We start from the raw sequence: 20,032 nt of genomic DNA on the forward strand, positions 1-20,032 counted from the left end.
CTGTGTGAATGAATCACAATTATACTTATTTTTTTTTTTGTCAGATCACTAAAATATATAATATGATTTTGGGTGTGCTGCAGAATTTTAGTAATTAGTTTATGTATGCCTTGAGATGAAAAAGGTTGAGAACGGCTGATCTAGACCATTTTCCTATTAATGATCTCCTTCCCCCCTGTTTTCATTGTGGCCTTACAAAGAACTCTCGTTTCCACTATCCGAAAAATCCATACTCTGAGCACCGGCTCTTCCCATGGTCCTTTGTCCTAACTCTCTCATGAAGGCTAAATTCAGTGTTTTCCCCCTCTTATCTCAATTTTTTTTTTATATGTCTGTGGGGTATGAATTGCAGCCTGCTCACCTCTTGAAAATGTTATCTTCATTGCCTCCATGATACTTCTTCCTAGATCTCTTAATTATACAACTATACTTTCTCCCTCTTTGTTGTTTCTCTCCTTGTCCTATTTATCTATAGATAATTGTCTAAGTATATGTGCATAACGAGAGAAGTGTTTCTTTCTTCTCTCCCTGAGTCATCTCATTTTTGAATGGCACTTCAATTCTTACCTCTGTGAAGAGATCTCTTGCCTTGACCTTTCTTCTTGGTTACTATCTGCTAGACATTTTCACCTTCATGATTCAGAGACACTCAAACTCAACACAGGAAGATTCATTACTTTGTCATAAAACATGCTCATTCCCTGGACTTTGGTCCACGTCACAGTACCTAGCCCATACATTGTACTCTATTCATTGTTTTTAATGAATGAATGAGTTCATAGTACTACCTTCCTCCGAGCCTTGTTAGATCAAAACATTGGAATCATTTTTTGACTCCCCATTGAATTACCACATTTAGAGATTCTGCCCCTGCAGTATTCCTTCCACCATTTTCATTCTTTCCTATTAATCCCTCCAGATCCTCTCTCACTTTTACCAAAATAATAGCTTCTTTTTACCCTATCTGTAGTTTCTCTTTCAAACTTCATATAGACCTAGACATTCTTCCTCTCCTCATTGCCAATCTCCTGGGCACTTTCATCTACTTCTTCAGTCTCTACTTCTGTCTCAATGATTGCTACATATTTTCAGTTCCCCTCTTCTCATTTTCTAGTCCTTAATTTCTTACTGCCTACTGAACTCCTCAATCCTAAAATTTCCACAGGTCCTTCAAACTGAGGGTGTCCAAAATTAAACTTATCCTTTAAAGTCTGCCCCTCATTTGAGTTAATGACAACACCTCTTACCCATTTGCCACGATGGAAACTTCCAAATCTTTATTGTTTCTGCTTATCACTACTCAGATTCTATAAGCTACAATCTCCTGACCTACATCTATAAAATTACACTTCTCCGTGTTTGCCTCTTTATCTGATACTGTATCATCAAAAAGTAGCTGAATAGAATGCCACCAAATTTGGCAGTGAGAATATAGGATATGTGGCAGTTATAAAATTCACTGTGAACATTCTGCTGGGGGAAGGGGCACTTCAAAAAGATAGTCAACCTTTGGAGTAGCTGGAACTGGTTCAATGAGAAGCTTGTCTGACTGCCTAACAAGAAAAAATTACTCTCCAGATTAGATGCTTTGGACAGAGAAAACATGCAGTAGATTCTAACATGAGTCCCAGGTCAGTGGTCACAAGATCAGATAGACAGATGTTTTAATTGTGGCAGTGATAATGGAATTGCGTTATTTCACAAAAGGAAAACTGTGTGGTTTGCTTCAGGGAGGAGAAGCAGGGATTTATATATTCAAAGATGGTTAATTATTTTCTAAAAGAACTCTGGTGAAACCAAGTTAAGGATAACACCAAATGTATGTTTCGTATGTTCTTAGGAGACTGTCTATAAAAGCCTGTATAATCACTCCTCTGCTTCCAGGCTACACTGCCCATATCATGAAAAAGAATCTATTCTACTTTTCATGATTTAGTGAAGGGAAGGAAATTTCAAAGTTATCTGTAGCCGTAGCTTTTTACCAATTTCTTATGATAATGTTTTTCTCTTCTGACTACCATGGAGATGATTCATTTTTTTCTTTAGTTCAAAAAGTTCCAGGCATTAGAATAAGATTGGAACCCTGGCCATAATCCGGTCCCATCACCTGCTACTTGGATTGGTGCAATTGCCTTTTACATTTTCTTCCTCTAGACTCTTTTCACTCCGTTCCATATTTGTTGCCAAGAAAGTTATTTTTCTAAAGGCCAAATCTGACCATATCACTTGAAATAAACTTGACCTACACTAAAATTCTCATACCGTAACATGGGATATGATGAAGTTTTTCAGCTTCATTCCTCTTCTCTCTCTATGCCTCATGTATTTCCGCCTTTTCCTGACTATGCTATTAACGTCCTTGCATTCACTCCTTAGTACATGTTTTTGTGTGTTTTTTTTTGTATGTGTGTGTGTTTTTAATAATAGCCTTTAATCTTTAGAGCAGTTTTAAGTTTGTAGAAAAATTAGGTAAAAAGTACAGAGTTCTCATATACTCCCCGTGTGCCGCCCCTTCCCCTATTCTTAACATCTTGTGTTACTGTGGTACATTTGTCATAATCGATGAACCAATACTGATACATCATTATTAACTAAAGTACATATTTTACAACAGTATTCATTCTTTGTGCTGTATATTCTATGGGTTTGGACAAATGTACGAAGACATGTATCCACCATTACCATATCAGACAGAATAGTGGCACTGCCCTACAATTGCCCTGTGCTCACCTCTTCATTCCTTCCTCCCTCTCCCCAAGTTCTTGGCAACCGCTGCTCTTTTTACTGTCTCCAAGAATTTTCATTTCCAGAATGTCATATAGTTGTACTCATTCAGTATGTAGGTTTCTCAGGTTGACTTCTTCCTCTTAGTAATAGTCATGTAAAGTTCCTCCATGTCTTTTTATAGCTTGACTAGAGGCCCGGTGCACGAAATTTGTGCACGGGGGTGTGTGTCCCTCAGCCCAGCCTGCACCCTCTCCAATCTGGGACCCCTAGAGGAATGTCCGACTGCTCGTTTAGGCCCAATCCCGGTGGATCGGGCCTAAACGGGCAGTCGGACATTCCTCAAGAGGTCCCAGATCAGGCCTAAATGGGTCCCAGATCGGGCCTACTGGGATCAGGCCTATAAGGGAAGTTGGACATACCTCTCACAATCCAAGACTGCTGGCTCCCAACCGCTCACCTGCCTGCTTTCCTGATTGCCCCAACCACTTCTGCCTGCCAGCCTGATCACCCCCTAACCACTCCCCTGCCAGCCTGATTGATGCCTAACTGCTCCCCTGCCAGCCTGTTTGCCCCTAACTGCCCTCCCCTACAGGCCTGGTCCCCCCGCCCCCAGCTGCTCTCTCCTGCAGGCCTGGTCACCCCTAACTGCCCTTCCCTGCAGGCCTGGTCACCCCTAACTGCCCTTCCCTGCTGGCCTGGTCACCCCTAACTGCCCTCTCCTTCAGGCTTGATCGCCCCCAACTGCCCTCCCTTGCAGGCCTGATCACCCCTAACTGCCCTCCCCTGCTGGCCTGATCACCCACAATAGCCCTCCCTTGCAGGCCTAGTCCCTCCCAACTGCCCTCCCCTGCTGGCCATCTTGTGGCGGCCATCTTGTGTCCACATGAGGGCAGCCATCTTGTGTGTTGGAGTGATGGTCAATTTGCATATTACTCTTTTATTAGATAGGATAGTTATTGCTTTGCATACTGCATAGTATTTACTTGTCTGGATCTACCAGTTTGTTTATCCATCTATCCATTTGAAGGACATCTTGGTTGCTTTTAAGTTGTGGCAATGATGAAAAAGCTGCTATAAACATCCATGTACAGATTTTGGCATGTTTTCATACCAGTTGCATAAATACCAAAGAACATGATTGCTAGATTGTATGATTATTAACTTGGTGAGAAAGTGCCAACTGTTTTCCCAAGTGGCTGTGTCATTTCACATTCCCACTAGCAATGAATGAGAATTCCTGCTGCTCCACATCCTCTTAATTGTTCGGTGTTGTCAGTGTTCCTAATAGGTGTGTAGTGGTATCTCACTGTTGTTTTAATTTGAGATTATCTAACTACATATGATGTTGAGTATCTTTTCATATCCTTATTTACCACATGTGTATCTTCTGTGGTGAGGTGTCTGTTTCTATTTTTTCCCATTATTCAGCAGTTATTTGTTTCCTATGGGATTGGACAAATGTATAAAGAAAGACATGTATTCACCATGTTGAGTGTTAAGAGTTCTGTGTATATTGTGGATACCAGTCCTTTATTTGATATATGTTTTGCAAATACTTTCTTCCGTCTATGACTATTGTTCCATTTCTGAATAGAGTCTTTTGCAGAGGAGACATTTTTAATTTTAATTAAGTCCAACATATCCATTTTTCATAGTCTGTGCCTTGGATGTTTTATCTAAAAACATTATTAGCTCTAGCTGGTTTGGCTCAGTGGATAAAGCGTAGGCCTGTGGACTGAAGGGTTTGGGATTTGATTCCGGTCAAGGGCATATGCCTGGTTGCAGGCTCGATCCCCAGTAGGGAGCGTGCAGGAGGCAGCTAATCAATGATTCTCATCATAGATGTTTCTATCTCTCTCTCTCCCTCTCCCTTCCTCTCTGAATCAATAAAAATATATTTAAAAATAAATAAATAAAAATAAAAACATCATTAAACCCAAGATCACTTAGATTTTCTTCTGCATTTTATAGTTTTGTGTTTTATATTTAGGTCTTTGATCCATTTTGAGCTAATTTTTGTGAGAGATTTAAGGTCTGTGTCTAGACCAGCCTTGGGCAAACTACGGCCCGCGGGCCGGATCCGGCTGTTCTATCCGGTTCTCTTGCTCTCCCCTCCGCTCCTTTACTTTGAATTTATATTAGTTCACACAAACACTCCATCCATGCTTTTGTTCCGGCCCTCCGGTCCAGTTTAAGAACCCATTGTGGCCCTCGAGTCAAAAAGTTTGCCCACCCCTGGTCTAGACTCATTTTTTTTTACATGTAGGATGTCTAGTTGTTCCAAAACAACTTGCTAAAAGAACCATCTTTTTTTCCATTGAATTGCCTTTGTTCCTTTGTCAAAGGTCAGTTGACTGCATTTGTTTGGGTCCATTTTCAGGGTTCTCTATTTTGTTCCATTGTTCTATTTGTCTATTATTTCACCAATACCACTGTCTTGATTATTGCAGCTTTATAGTAAGTCATGAAACCTGGTAGTACCAGCACTCTGACTTTGTTCTTTTATAATATTGCCTTGGCTTAGTACATATTTTTGAGCAATGTGATTTTCTACTAAGATGAATTATTTTGTTGGATAAATAATGTTGCAACAATAATAATAGTAATATTTAATATTTATTAAACACATACTATATGTCAGGCACTGTGCTAAATTCTTATCATGGCTTATCTAATTTAACCCTCTAACAGCTCTCAATAATACACTGAGTGGCCAGATTATTATGATCTCTGAACGCATAATAATCTGGCCACTCAGTGTGTATGTGTGTGTGTATCCTATCTAATAGAAGAGTAATATGCAAATTAACCATCACTCTGCCACACCCTCCAGCCACACACAAGCCACACCCACCAGCCAATCAGGAGTGAGTATGCAAATTAACCCAACCAAGATAGCTGTGGCCACAGAGAGAGCAGGAGGGAGGCTTGGTTTTCCCTGGCCATGGAGGAAGCCAAGCTTTCCACACTCCCTGGCCGGCCCACCCCAGGATACAAAGTTTCAATTATAGAAGGTAAATAAATCCCAACAAAAATGGCTGCCACCATGGAGCGAGCAGAAGGCTTGGCTCTGCTCCAGGCTACAAAGTTTCAATTGTAGAAGATAAATAAATCCCAGATACCAGGGCCTCTGCTTGGGTGGCCGGCCTGCGAACCACCAGAAGCCCCTTGCCCAGGCCACCCCACACCCCAAGGGAACCTCCACCCTTATCCAGGACACCCTTCAGGGCAAACCAGCTGGCCCCCACCCATGCACCAGACCTCTATCCTATCTAATAAAAGAGTAATATGCATCACTCCAACACACAAGATGGCTGCCCCTCTGTGGTCAAAGATCCTGCCCCCATGTGGACACAAGATGGCCAACACAAGATGGGCAGCAGGGGAGGGCAGTTGGAAGGGACCAGGCCTGCAAGGGAGGGCAGTTGTGGGCAATCAGGCCAGCAGGGGGGGGGCAGTTGGGAGGGACCAGGCCTGCAAGGGAGGGCAGTTGAGGGCAATCAAGCTTGCAGGGGAGGGCAGTTAGGGGTGACCAGGCTGGCAGAGGAGGGACGTTGGGGGTGACTGGGCCTGCAGGGAAGGACAGTTAGGGGGGACCCAGGCCTGCAGGGGAGAGCAGTTGGGGGTGACCAGGCCTGCAGGGAAGGGCAGTTAGGGGTGACCAGGCCTGCAGGGGAGGGCAGTTAGGGGCAAGCAGGCTGTCAGTGGAGCAGTTAGGCATCAATCAGGCTGGCAGGGGAGTGGTTAGGGGGTGATCAGGCTGGCAGGCAGAAGCGGTTAGGGGCAATCAGGAAGGCAGGCAGGCGAGCAGTTGGGAGCCAGCAGTCCTGGATTGTGATAGGGATGTCCGACTGCCCGTTTAGGCCCGATCCCGGTAGGATCGGGCCTAAACGGGCAGTCAGACATTCCTCACGGGGTCCCAGATTGGAGAGGGTGCTGGCTGGGCTGAGGGACACCCTCTCCTCCCCCTACCTCCGGGCACGAATATTAGAGGCCCGGTGCATGAATTCGTGCATGGGTGGGGTCTGGCAGCCTGGCCAGGGGGAGGGGACATGGGCGGTTGGCCAGCCTGCCTGCTGGTCGAACTCCTGGTCGAGGGAACAATTTGCATATTAGCCTTTTATTATATAGGATATATACTGAGTGGCCAGATTATTATGCGTTCAGAGATCATAATAATCTGGCCACTCAGTGTATGCAACAATATTTTATCTGTCTGCCTATTGATCAATCTATGTGTTTATCTCTCTCTTCTATTATTGACACTCAACCCCCAAATCATGCCCAAGGTCATATAAATATTAAGTGCAAGTGCTTGGATTGGGACTCTGGCTCTATAACCTTAGCCAGTACTATACCATGTATCATATTTACAGATATGCAAAAATGTGTGTGTGTATTTTTATATCAGACTCCAGATGGGTAGAGCGAGAAATAGATATTTTCTAGATCAAAGCCAAGATGTTGGTTACTAGCTACTTTAGGACGGGAGGAAAAACAGACAAGAAATCCTGATTCCTCCCACACTGGCTGCCAGGTGTCAATCTGCCTGCAGGAACCTCACAAGAAAGTGTTGCTTCTCCTGAGTCTTTTCTAGTTACCTTTTATGCATGACATTTCCTAAATAGTAAAGTAATGTAATAATAATGGATAATTTTGTATAGTTTTCCTCTCTTCTTGCTAAATGCCATTTCCCATTCTGTTCCTCTCTCCTGTCCCAGACTGCAGAATACTGCTTTCACAGTGAACCATGTCTTTTTGTGTTGCCTTCAAAGATAATTAGGTGGTTCCTTTTGGAATAAGGAGTATGTGTAAGTAGATAGAGGCCTCATGAGGGCATTACAAAGGAAGAGTCCCCACGGTCCTGCACCCTGGGCTAGGCCATTCCTGAAGCTTTCTGGTCTCCATCGTTTGGTGGGCTTCCCTTAACAGAGAAGGTTTCTCAGGCTGTTTGTTTCAGAATGACTTCTTTCTTTTTCCTTTTTTAGAGAATTTTATTTGGAGTGAAAATGTAGAGCCCATCCCAATGATTTCTTTTCTTAATGGAAGATATAATTCAGGCAGAGTAAGATCCCCTCAAGAGAATAATTTGCATTTGTAAAGACCTCCTGTCTGAAAGACCTCTAGTTTACTAGACTATTGTCCCACCCAGTGGTGATCCCCTCTGGGCATTTCCTCACAGGAGACACTAGGTGCCTTGTCTCTTCACTTAGCAGAAGAGCTGCCTGGTGCTTATTACATGTCAGATATTACTCCTGATGCTTTACTAACATACTCTTCATAGTAACCCATACGAGATGGATATAACTATATTTATTTTCTAGATTAGAAAACCAATAATTCTATCTAAGTAATTCATAGAAGGTTGCATAGCTGGGGAAGGCAAATTGTTTTTCTACCCTGGATAGCCACTCTTCATTGCTCATCTTAAATCCTGGTCTTTATCTCCAAGCTCATTTCTTATTACTTTATGTGCTGTCTTCTGATTAGAAGAATGATTCTAATAACCTATAGTTGCTAGATTGATGGAGCAACATCCTGTGGTTCATTTCTCTTTGTGGCTAGCAATACATATTTGAGAAGTAGCTTATCTGTCTTAGTGACTGATACAGGAAACAGAGTGAATCCAATTAGGTTTTATGAAGCCAGACACCCGAAGCCTTGGCTTGAGGGACAAAAAAATTGAAATGGGTGAACTCACTAAGAAATCAGACATAGTATTGAGCCATTTGGTAACTTACATATCCTACATTAGTGACTTGAAAGATGAGTTGCTTTCATTTCACCCCTCTTTGGAATTGTAAATAACTTGAAAGATTTATACAGCTTTCAATCTTATTCCATTAAGACCAGATAATAGTTGATGTTTTGGGAGAATTTAACATCTTCTACTTAATCGTACTTTAGGTTTATAAAATTATTGTTGGATTGGACAGAATGTTTTGAATGCCATTAGCAAAAATGATTCTAAGTCTTTCCATATTTAGAATTCTAAAACTGTTTTCTGTGTCAAATTTGAAGGCAAATTCATGGAACTATGCCCCTGATATAGTACATGACAGGTCTTAGTTAACAAAAAATTAGTTGTTAGTTTACTGTTAGATTTAAAAGTTTTTGTGTTCACTTTTGTTTTGTTTTCTTTTTATAGGGCAGTTCCTTTCCCCCCAACTCTCTTCCTTCCATCCTGCCTTGGTTTAGTAATGCTTGTCCATGTACCAAAAATGTGCATATAGAAGATGGCTCATAGCTGCATGCTAAAAACTTGCACACATTAATTTTGGATGCCTTTGGGAGCACCCTTCTCATGCCTGTCATTCAGAATCTCATTCAAGGTTATTCTTAGGTCCCAGTCTGATGTCTTCTGAATTGCTTCTTCAGGAGACAAGGGTATCCAGGGCTACTTCTTTGAATTCTAGTAGTATCCTCTTGGAATTCTAGTCTCCTCAACCTTTTTATGTATTCTGAATTACTAAGAACAGTAAATGCTGCCAAGTCAACAGATATTTAAAGGTTGCAACATATATAGGCAATTCTCTGGAGACTCATATTCATTAATGACTGCTTGGAACTTGACTTCTATGAAGAATATCTAAGTGCCGTAAGATTACTTTTATAAGTACTTTTATTTTCTGTCTGTACCATCCATCGTAGGCAACCTACATTGGCCATTTGGCTGCATCTGTTTGAAACTTAGAGGCTGTTTTACATCTTTCTATCTCTATCTTTATTGTTGTGGAGGTCATGATTTTTCTAGTAAAGCCAGGGAAATCAGTGTAAGAATTTCATTTCTCTCTGAATTTGAAATTTGGAGGGAGAGAGGGGCAAGAATGTATGGGTTATATAACTTCAAAATTTCATCTATTCTGATTAGATAATGAGAGGAAATTAAACTTAGTTTACAAGTGTTATAATGCTGCTTTGGTTATGGCTATCAAAAACTGCACCTGCCGAAGTGTGAAGTTTAAATAGGTAGCCTAAAATGACTTAAACGAATCCTAATTAATCAAAGCAGTATTTTCCCAGTTTCACCCTTTAGAGTTCTTTTTGAGTTTGCTCACTTGTGCTTATTATCTGCAGATGATTTATTTTCTGTTTTTACTGAATTGACTCAATAAGCCTGTTACCCAATTTAGCCTCCACTTAAGCAGTAATATCAATGAGATCCCAACTTTGTGGTGCCCATCATCTGTATTTCTAATAATGTTAAAATAAATGCATAGCTATTGAACTACAAAATATTTCTAAACCAACTAAAACCATTCCTCATACTTATGATCTGCTTTTCACTCACTGGATATGGGGCCACTTTGGGGCCTACACTGAGGATATTCCAAACAGGAAAAAAAAGGAGCCTTATACCATAGGTCGTCATTTATGGACAACCTTGGCTTCAGGATAAAAAGTAAAGGATGTAGAAGAATCTTCGTACCTCTCTTTTACCTTCTAGTAATCACAATCCGGAAGATTTTGTTTCTCCTCCTCCTCCCCCTCCTCCTCCTCCTCCTCCTCCCCCTCCCCCTCCTCTTTTTCTTCTTCTTCATGCAAAACTTAACAGGTACCCAGGGCAGGAGAAAAGTGCTAATAAAGCCACACCAGCTCTGCCTCTTCCTGCCCTGGAATTCAGATGTGTTATCTTTTTTTTTTTAATTTCTTTATTGATTGAGGTATCACATATTTGTCTTCATCCCCCCATCCCCATCCCAAACCCCTCCCCCCACCCCCCTGTTGTCCGTGACCACTGGTTGGGCTTATATGCATGCATACAAGTCCTTTGGTTGATCTCTCCCCTTTACCCCCACCCTCCCCTACCTTCCCTCTGAGGTTTGACAGTCTCATCGATGCTTCCCTGTCTCCGGGTCTGTTTTTGTTCATCAGTTTATGTTGTTCATTATTTCCCCTAGATGAGTGAGATCATGTGATACTAGAAATACACTTATAAGAACCGAAAATGAGACAAGCAATAATGGATATGCTGAGAGGCAAATAGATCAGTCTGTAGTGAGTTTCTTTCTGGGCCAAAAGTTCTTTTGAGTCCCAATTTCAATGTCAAACAGTTCCTTATGTGTACATGTCAGCAATGATATTTCAGTTTTGGATGGTGGACAAATGGTGGCAATGCAGGTCCGACCCTCTCTGGTTTGGTCTTGGGCAACCTGCCGCGACGCACAGTTATCTTCTAAATGCAGGGAGGGTTCCTTAGTGTAGCCTCACAGGGAGCTGTGAGACTTGTGACATTTCCAAGCCTCCGCTGCTGTAGCTGCTCCGGTGTGTTTTATCTCTGCCATGCTTACTCCAAATCGTAACTCTGTTGTGATGCTTTTGACAGCTGTCCAGAGAGAATGACCAAAGAGAACAGCAGGTAACACAGGCCATTTGTGCAAATGGCTCAGGTGTGATACTTGTGCCAGCAAAGGGACAGGGTACAGTGAAACCAAATGCCCACTCCTCCTCCTGGAGGGATAAAAGGAATGGATCAATAACTTTCCTTCTGGAAGCAGGGGGGGATTTAGTATTTATCAAACCATGATGACATCTATGCTTCTATTTATGAAACAGATGGGAATAAGAGGAGTGGTGAGGGGGCTGTTAGGACGTGAAACTCCACTGGGTAACTCCCAATTCTGTGCCCTCTCTCAGGTCCTTGAGCAAAATGGGAAATGGTTCAGTGAAACCCAAACATCCCAAGCATCCAGATGGCCACTCCGGGAACCTCACCTACAATGCCCTGCGGAGCAAGGTGACAGAGCTGGAGAGAGAGCTGAGGAGGAAGGATGCGGAGATCCAGGAGCGGGAGTACCATTTGAAGGAACTGCGGGAGCAGCTGTCGAAGCAGACTGTGGCCATTGCGGAGCTCACGGAGGAGCTGCAGAACAAGTGCATCCAGCTGAACAAGCTGCAGGATGTGGTGCACATCCAGGGTGGCAGCCTGCTTCAGGCCTCTCCAGACAGGGTGCCTCTGGAGGTGCACCGGAAGACCTCGGGGCTGGTCTCTCTCCACAGCAGGAGGGGAGCAAAGGCTGGGGTGTCTGCTGAGCCAACAACCCGAACCTATGACCTCAACAAACCCCCTGAATTTTCCTTTGAGAAAGCAAGAGTCAGAAAGGACTCCAGGTAAGAAGTTCCCACATTCCTGTGACTCAGATAGCCTTAATATTATGAAACACTAGAGTGATATTCATTAAGCCTTGTCAGTGGTAAAGAGCATTATTACCCTTTCAGATTTGGAGATAAAGAGACTTGTAAAATGGTCTTGCTTTGCAACAGGGTCTCTCTTTAAGGAGAACTTTTCTTTAAAGCATGAATTGTGCTTGGACGTTGATTCGCGATATGTACAACTGAAAAACTGAGTTTACTAAAGTCATTTCCGTTATATTGACAACCCTATGGGAGTGAAAAGGTAGTTTTAGGGCATCTTCCTTTCTTTCTTTCTATAGGAGTGGACTTAAAAGTGTACACAAATTACAATGAATTATGAATATGTATAGCGAAACCACTAACTAGCACTTAGTATGCAAATGTTATGAAAATGGAATAAGCTGGAGCTTCAGAACTGGATGAATTCATTCATTCACCCATAGTTCAGATTGAGCACTATGCTACTTTCATCCAGCCACTGTTAGATGCTAAATAGACATCAGTGAATAAATAGACACAGAGCCTTTCTCAGCAAGAGATAGTATACATGGAAACAAGTAAACATTGTCTAATGATTAATTGGGATAAATGATATGATGGGTATAGTCGGTGGTATCTGGGATTAGGGGAAGAGAAGGGTAAAGGGGCAACAGAATTGGGATTGCCCTGGAGGCCTGGCTGAGGAGGTGACCTTTAACTGAGACCCAAAGGAGAAAAAGGAACATAAGGTGGAAAGGACGTTTCAGGCATTGGGAACAATTAAAAGCTAGAATTAATTTTAAAGATAAGGATTTTTTAAAGGAATAGGTAACTATGTACCACATCATTGTATTTTGTATGTGTATAGGTGTGTGTGTGTGTGTGTGTGTGTGTGTGTGTGTGTATACATTTCTTTTCTGGTTCAAGTTTGAGTTTCCTAACCAGGAAAGACTGACTAGAAACATCATGAGTAGGGTCTTCTTTCTGAATTATTTTTAAGTGAGTATTTATTAGTTGAAATTAGATCTTTTGCCTTGATAATGTCTTGGCTGAGCCTGGATCTCTCTTGAAAAATGCAAGATTTGTGATATTAAAACAAATTTTAATTTATTCACTGACACAAGTAATATAAATCAAGATAAAACATCTGACTTAAATGAATAAATGATTAATTTTGACAACAGATATAAAGGCAGGTTAAATTAATCAATTTGTTGACTCTACTTGACACATAGTGAATGATTGATAAATATTTGCTAATGAAACAAATCATGCTGGATTATTAGTTATATTATTCTATGGCTGAAAGAAATCTGATAGTTCAGCAGAGTGTTTTTAAGCCAAGATTTTTAATTATAGTTGGTTTAGAAAGGTCTTATTTATTCCCTTTAATAATTACTTATTTTTAATGATGCAAATTCAGAAATTATAAATTTTACAAACTTACGCTTGTTTTTAAAAAATTGAATATCATCCAGTATTCTCTTCTGATATGTCAGAGATATATGCACATTTGGCAATATTAAATATTATGTATTATTACTATATATATATATATACATATATATATATATATATATATATATATATATATATATACTAGTAAATAAGCACAATATATTATTTACCCACACACAAAGAAATCTTTCAAATAGCAATGAGCTTGTATATCTGGGAGAAGTATAGGAGAATTTGAAGCAATTCATCTTCTTTCACCCTCTCCCTACATATTCCACCAGATTTCTTCTCTTGAACAGAGATTATGTTCAATTATTTTGTTCCAAAGACTTATGTCCTTCTTGAAGCAAAACACCATTCTCCTGGTGTTAGGCAACTGAACAATCCAGGATAAATATATTTCTTTGTAATTCTTTGTTATAACCAGGCAAAGAAAATCAGCAGTTATACACAGTCTATTTCTGGGCCAAACCACCTGTCTATATAGTGAGTGGGACACAGAAGAGCGAAGACATTATACCTCTTAAATAAGGTTTAGCAATGATTCTCCTCATCATCAAAGCAAGCCAGATGGGTATAAATCTGTGTTGAGGTCATGATGAAGAAACAAGCTCATTGATTATTTAATGATTAAGTCCTCAGGAAGCCAAACTAGATCATTCATGCCCTAATATTCCCCATGTGCTTTTATAGAGCCTTGTGGTTCTAAATTGGAAATTAATTAGAATATGGGAGACACTCTTTTTTTGTTAACTGATTTGTATCTCATGTGTGAAGTTTGTGCCTCAGTTTTTCTTACAAAATATCTCTCTCTTTACCTCTGGAATAACTGACTAAACACAGGTGACATAATCAGATTTTCCATTTTTTAAAAAGTGGTCAATATTGAAATTCATTTTTCATTTTCAAACAGTTTCAGTTTTAGAGAAAAGCCATGAGTAAACTTTGGATATTTTTATATATCTTTTATACAGCCTATGAACAATTGTGTAAGAAACAATTTTCTAGAAGTTAGATCATTTAAAAAGATGGGCGCATCATTCACTGATAAAGGGATGATGTCAGTATCCATTGGTTTGGCTACGTGTCCCACCAGTGCTGTTAGATAATAGAGTATTTAAGATATCCATCAAAATTGTTCCTTCATTTATTTTTAGGTTCACATACTTTATTTGTTCAACTTTTATAAACTTTCCTGGCTGAATTTATGACAAAATTCATTTCTGCTAATATGTGTCCACTACATTTTAAAACTATATATCTTTTTATTGATTTCAGAGAGGAAGGGAGAGGGAGAGAGAGATAGAAACATCAGTGATGAGAGAGAATCATTGATCGGCTGCCTCCTGCACACCTCACACTGGGGATCTAGACCGTAACCCGGGCATGTGTCCTGACTGGGAACCATGTCTTCCTGGTTCATAATTCGATGCTAAACCTCTGAGACACGGCTGCCTGAGCTCCACTGCGTTTTGGATAAAGTCTTTCCTCCCCTCTGCATCTGAAAGCTAGAGAGGCTTTCCAGTCTTTTTCTCAAAAAGGATGTCTGTGATGAATACTTAACAGTGAGCAAGAAAGAGAGGGGAGACTCAGCCCTCCTGCAACCCACAAGAGTAGGGAGACAGGAAGTACTGACAGAAACCAGAGAATAACATTTGGGGAAATGGTAGACTGGCAATTTGAGGATTCAGATTCAATAATTCACCAGAAACCCTACAATCCATGCCACGGCAGTCTGTAAGACTGCTGAGCCCCTGCTCAAATGTATTATAAATGGCCAGTCAATCTCACCAACTGCCAGGCAGCCTGCTCACGCCAGCTGTGTTGTCCTCTACCCATCCAGTGTACTTGTAGGTCCCGAAGGGGTCGCTCAAACTGTATACATAGTTACTTCTCCTTGCTTTCTTTATATGGAGGAATTTGTGTCCTCTACTGCCATTGGGCAGTCCTTGAAATCTGTCTCTTGCAAAATTCAAGGGTCAACTTTTTAAGAGCAGGTTCTAGAATTATTCAGTGTTGTCCAATAGAACTTTGGAAGTGCTAGAAATGTTCTGTAACCTATATTGTCCAGTATGGAAGCCGATGGCAAAATGTGGCTGTTGAGCACTGGAAGTATGTGGCCAGGGTCACTGAGGAATTCAATTTTTAATTTTAATTAATTTAAAGATTACCAGTAAATAGCCACATGTGTCTAATGGCTACTGTATTGGATATTGCAGTTTTATATTATGTGTGTTTTTTTGTTTGTTTTTTACCATAACCGCTATCCCCTGAGATGAAAACAATGACCTAGTGAAGTTTGGGAAAACTTTATAGACAAAATAAGACCTGTGTTTGGTTTTAGGACAAAGCCACAGAAAATGAGTGCGTGCCTGTCAGACCGAGGTGGGCACAAGGTGGAATCACTCTTAAGCTGCATTAAACCTTCAGTGTAGTATGATAAGAGTTTGTAGTGCTTTGGTTTTGTTCCCACTGACCATGGCAGATCTTCAAAAGGGTGCAACTATGTGGGCATGAGGCCCATTTCTATTCCAGGTACTCCGCCTTCCCACAGTGTCATAAATCGTGATGAGTCAGAGCACTACAGTTTACCAGTGTGATCTCTGATTGAAATTTATTGTGGTGAACATAGGGGACTTTAGAGCTAGAACCTTAGAGATTGTTTTAGGCTACCCCACTTACAGGAGAAGTGAGGAAGCAGGTGCAGGGGAATTGCAGAGCTAAGATTAGAATCCAAGATTCTTGACTTTGAAACCAGTTCTTCCCCTTTACAATCCCAATGTTCCTAGACTTCCCACAAAGCTCTAAGGCCTCAAGTCAGGCCAGTCTGGGCACCAGTCTGCTTTATTTTGACATGCTCTATGGATTGGTAGGAAGAATGATCATGCTTCCTGGCTTCTTCCGAGCGGAGCTGAACAGAGCTTACCCTAACCCTAACCCTAACAGTGCATCAGTGTTCACCGAGTGTGGGGTCCTCAAAGCTCAGAATGTTGTGAAAAGAACACAGAGAATGGGTTTGATTCATCTGATAGCACACACTGTGATACATATGGAGGGTCTGAGACCTGACTGTCAATGGCAGAGGAAGGGGAGAAAGTTCAGGTAGCATTTTTGTTCATGTCTGAGTCTGCCTTGTGGCCAAGACAACCATGTATCCAGAGGTCAGCCGTTTTCCTGAAATGACATTTTCTGTTTATGTAGACATCGTTTAGCAAGCTTCACCACCAGCAGAGCAAAATTAGGAGCTTATGTTGACTGTCTGCTGGAACACAGGCAAATTAATCAGAGACATCTGGCAAGTTGCTGGTCTGCCTTTTCCCTGAGAACATTTGAGTTATCATTTGAAACTATTGTTCTTTGGGAAAGGAAAGATAAAATGAAGACTTGCCATCTGACTTCAGATGCTGACTCTGTTTCAGAAGGGCAATGCTTTTCCTTTGTTGCTCCCACCCCAGGAACAGAATAGGTAAAAGCAGAAAATGCCAGTGAGTCATCTTTTTAAATCAGTCACAGAAGCAGAGTGTGGAAGAGTGTGTTAGTTATTATTTGTGCTCCCTTTCTAAAGTGGTGCTGAGCATTTGAATGTGCATTATAGAAATGTAGCTCCTTTATTGAACAGGAGTGTTATGGAAAATAGTAGTAGTTATAATAATAATATTTATTTATCACTAGTTCTGTGCCAGGCGCCACTCAGAACACTTCATAAATATTGGATCATATCATCCTTACAACAAACCTATAAGGTAGATATTATAATCAACCCCATTTTATATGTGAGAAACTGAGGCATGCAGAATTGATTAACTTGCCTAAGGTGACACTTTTATATTTTGATATTTTTAATGTTGGAACCAGAATTAAAGCCTGCTATCTAAAGTCTCTTCTAACAACTCCTGTATACCACTTTTCCAAGATGAAAAGTAGAGAACTCTTCACATTTTATCTGGGAAGCCTTGGAAAAATTAAATATATAATTGGGAATAGATACATTTGTAATTTTTTTTTTTTGGTATGATTACAAACATCTTCCTGCTGTTGTTATTTCTCCCTGAAAATTATGCTTTCAGAAAGTGCTGCCCTGGTGTAAGTTTGCAATAGGGAAAACTTTTGCTGGGGGCAAGAGAGAAATAAACTTTTTTTTCTACCATGAAATAGTGACTTAGATGTGACTATCTGAGAGGTTCTAGATGTAGATTTTACGTAGATAGGTTAGTGAATACTTTAAAAGTGCATAGACAAACACTTAATTATCAGTTGGACAATTAAAAAATTCATACGTATGCTTATTGATACTATTGCCTTAACCTGAGTCTTCAACAAAGCAAAGAAATGAAGATACATAAGGAAGGAAGAAGAGAAAAGTTCAATTGTGTGGTGATTCGATAGCCAGAAGCTGTGGGTGAAGGTAGCTGTCTGAGGGAAGTGGTCAGCGTGTTTGAAAATGGAAAGTTATGTTTCATAGCAATAATGTGCATGTAGACATCAAGGTCAGAACTAGCTAGCTTCTGCGGGATGGGGTGAGAAAATCAAGTTCGGGGTTAACTGCTAGATGTCTGTTGTTTTCATTACATCATCTCTTGGAGGCTGGGAACTGGCTCATTGTCTAATGAGGAGGGTATTGCTTTTCTGTTGTACCAAAGGTGAAATGAAAGCTTAGAGTCAAACAGCTTGCTCACGGTCATGCTGTGGTAGTTCCTTCCTTCCTTCCTTCCTTCCTTCCTTCCTTCCTTCCTTCCTTCCTTCCTTCCTTCCTTCCTTCCTTTATTTCTTTCTTTCTTTTTTTAAAATATATTTCTTTATTGATTTCAGAGAGGAAGGGAGAAGGAGAGAAAGATAGAAACATCAATGATAAGAGAGAGAATCATTGATCGGCTGCCTCCTGCACATCCCCCACTGGCGATTGAGCCCACAACCCAGGCATGTGCCCTTGGCTGGAATCGAATCTGGGACCTTTCAGTCCGCAGGCTGATGCTCTATCCACTGAGCCAAGCCGTGGTAGTTTCTTGAACCACGTTTCCAATCTGAGTAGGCTGATGTCTAGGTGTGTTCTCTACCACAGTGTACACAACTCTTATGGGTGGTGCTGCCTACAGTGTGACTAGCTCCCCCTTGGAGTTGGGCGGAGAGGTAGGGAGCAAGGAGAAGTTGAAGAACCTGCCTGAAATTCAGTGGCAGCTACCTTGACATCTTGAAGTGCAATAGGCTTTGTCTAGACTTTCTGAGTCCTGGCACCCAGCCCCTCTCACTTCCTGCCCTGTCTTTTCTTCTTTCTCACTAGGACCCAAAGGCCCCTGGGCTTCCCTCATTCTGCACCCTCACCCTAGCCCCCTCTCAACCTCTCAAATTACCTTCTGCTTGGTTTATAGCTACCCTTTGCCCCTCACTTTATCCTCAAGTCTTCCAGCCTGCCAGTTGTCAGGTGTTAGGAAAATGTTTTATTATTAAGCCTCAGAAAACACTGGGGATTCGAAGACCTGTTGTTTTGAGTAGTCAACAGTCTACATGCTCACAAGCATTTCATGCCAGTTCCCTGCTAGATTCTAGGAAAGAGTGCCATCGAAACAGTGTAGTGGAGAAGACAGTGGCCTTTTCCTCTTTGCTTGTCCAGTCAGGAGGAAGCATTGTCACTGGCCTTTGCCTCCTAGTAAGTGGTGCAGTGTTTCCAGGGGCGCCTCCCTTTTCTTTTCTGGAAGCCTAGACAGCTCAGCTCATGTCACCTGACTTTCCTAGAGTTTAACCTGCAATAAAATTCTCAAGAAGCGGGAAAAGATCTGAAGCCAGGAATAATGCTTTTCAGTTTTTAGACTCTGAAAGTACCTCCTATGTAAAAGATACATTTCTTGAAATTTTTATTCTTTAACCAAAGCTATTTCCTTTCTTTAAAGTCTCATCTATATAATAAAAGCCTAAGTGACTGTTACGGCAGAACAACCAGAATGACCGGTCACTATGACGCACACTGACCACTAGGGAGCAGACGCTCAACTCAGGAACTGCCCCCTGGTGGTCAGTGCGCTCCCACAGGGACAGCGTCGCTCAGCCAGAAGCCTGGCTCACAGCTGGCAAGCGCAGCGGCTGTGGCAGGAGCCTCTCCCACCTCCACGGCAGCACTAAGGAGCAGCGAGCGGAGCGGTATGGAGTAGGGAGCAGGTGGGCAGTAAGGAGTGAGGTATGTCTGACTGCTGGCTTAGGCCCTATCCCAATGGGGAGCGGGCCTAAGCCAGCAGGTGGATATCTCCCGGACTGCGAGAAGGCGCAGGCCGAGCTGAGGGACCGCCCCACTCCAGTGCATGAATTTTGTGCACTGGGCCTCTAGTTTTAAAATAATTTGTCTCCTCTCCTTTATGCTGACTCCCTCTTAGAAGAATTTGTTGTAGAATTTTCAGCGTAGTCTTGCTTGACAGTTTTTTTGAGATCTACAGCTGGGAATTATACATCTTATATATAATTCATTCTAAAGTGTGAGTGATAAGGAACTCCCAAATTCCTTTTAATCCTTCTAGGAATATTTGTTTGTCATGCCAAACTAATTGTAATTGCTAAATTTCAAGGATCAGTTTTGATGGTCTTTTGGGGGTTTATAGATCAAGCTCAGGGAAACATGAAAGAAAGATCTGCATAGCTTCCAGTTATTTCTCTCCAGATGAGACCCAGGTTAAGGCAATAGTATTTACAGTTCTTTCTTAGGAATAGAAATTCAGAAAAACCCAAGCGAATTAGTTTTCTATTGCTC

At 41.4% G+C, this 20,032-nt stretch overlaps 1 protein-coding gene across 2 annotated transcripts in view; it reads left to right on the forward strand.

Annotated features, from left to right (window-relative positions):
- The window catches only part of PRKG2 (protein kinase cGMP-dependent 2), a 97,367-nt gene that overhangs the window by 1,597 nt on the left and 75,738 nt on the right, over positions 1–20,032 (forward strand). For both annotated transcript variants that reach the window (XM_080668349.1, XM_080668348.1), the window contains exon 2: positions 11,365–11,838. In XM_080668349.1, coding sequence (XP_080524475.1) covers positions 11,378–11,838 — 461 coding nt within the window. In that variant the 5' untranslated portion in view covers positions 11,365–11,377. The remainder of the gene's footprint in view (positions 1–11,364; positions 11,839–20,032) is intronic.

The sequence above is a fragment of the Plecotus auritus genome, assembly GCF_963455305.1.
Source record: "Plecotus auritus genome assembly, chromosome: 1".
NCBI lineage: Eukaryota > Metazoa > Chordata > Mammalia > Chiroptera > Vespertilionidae > Plecotus > Plecotus auritus.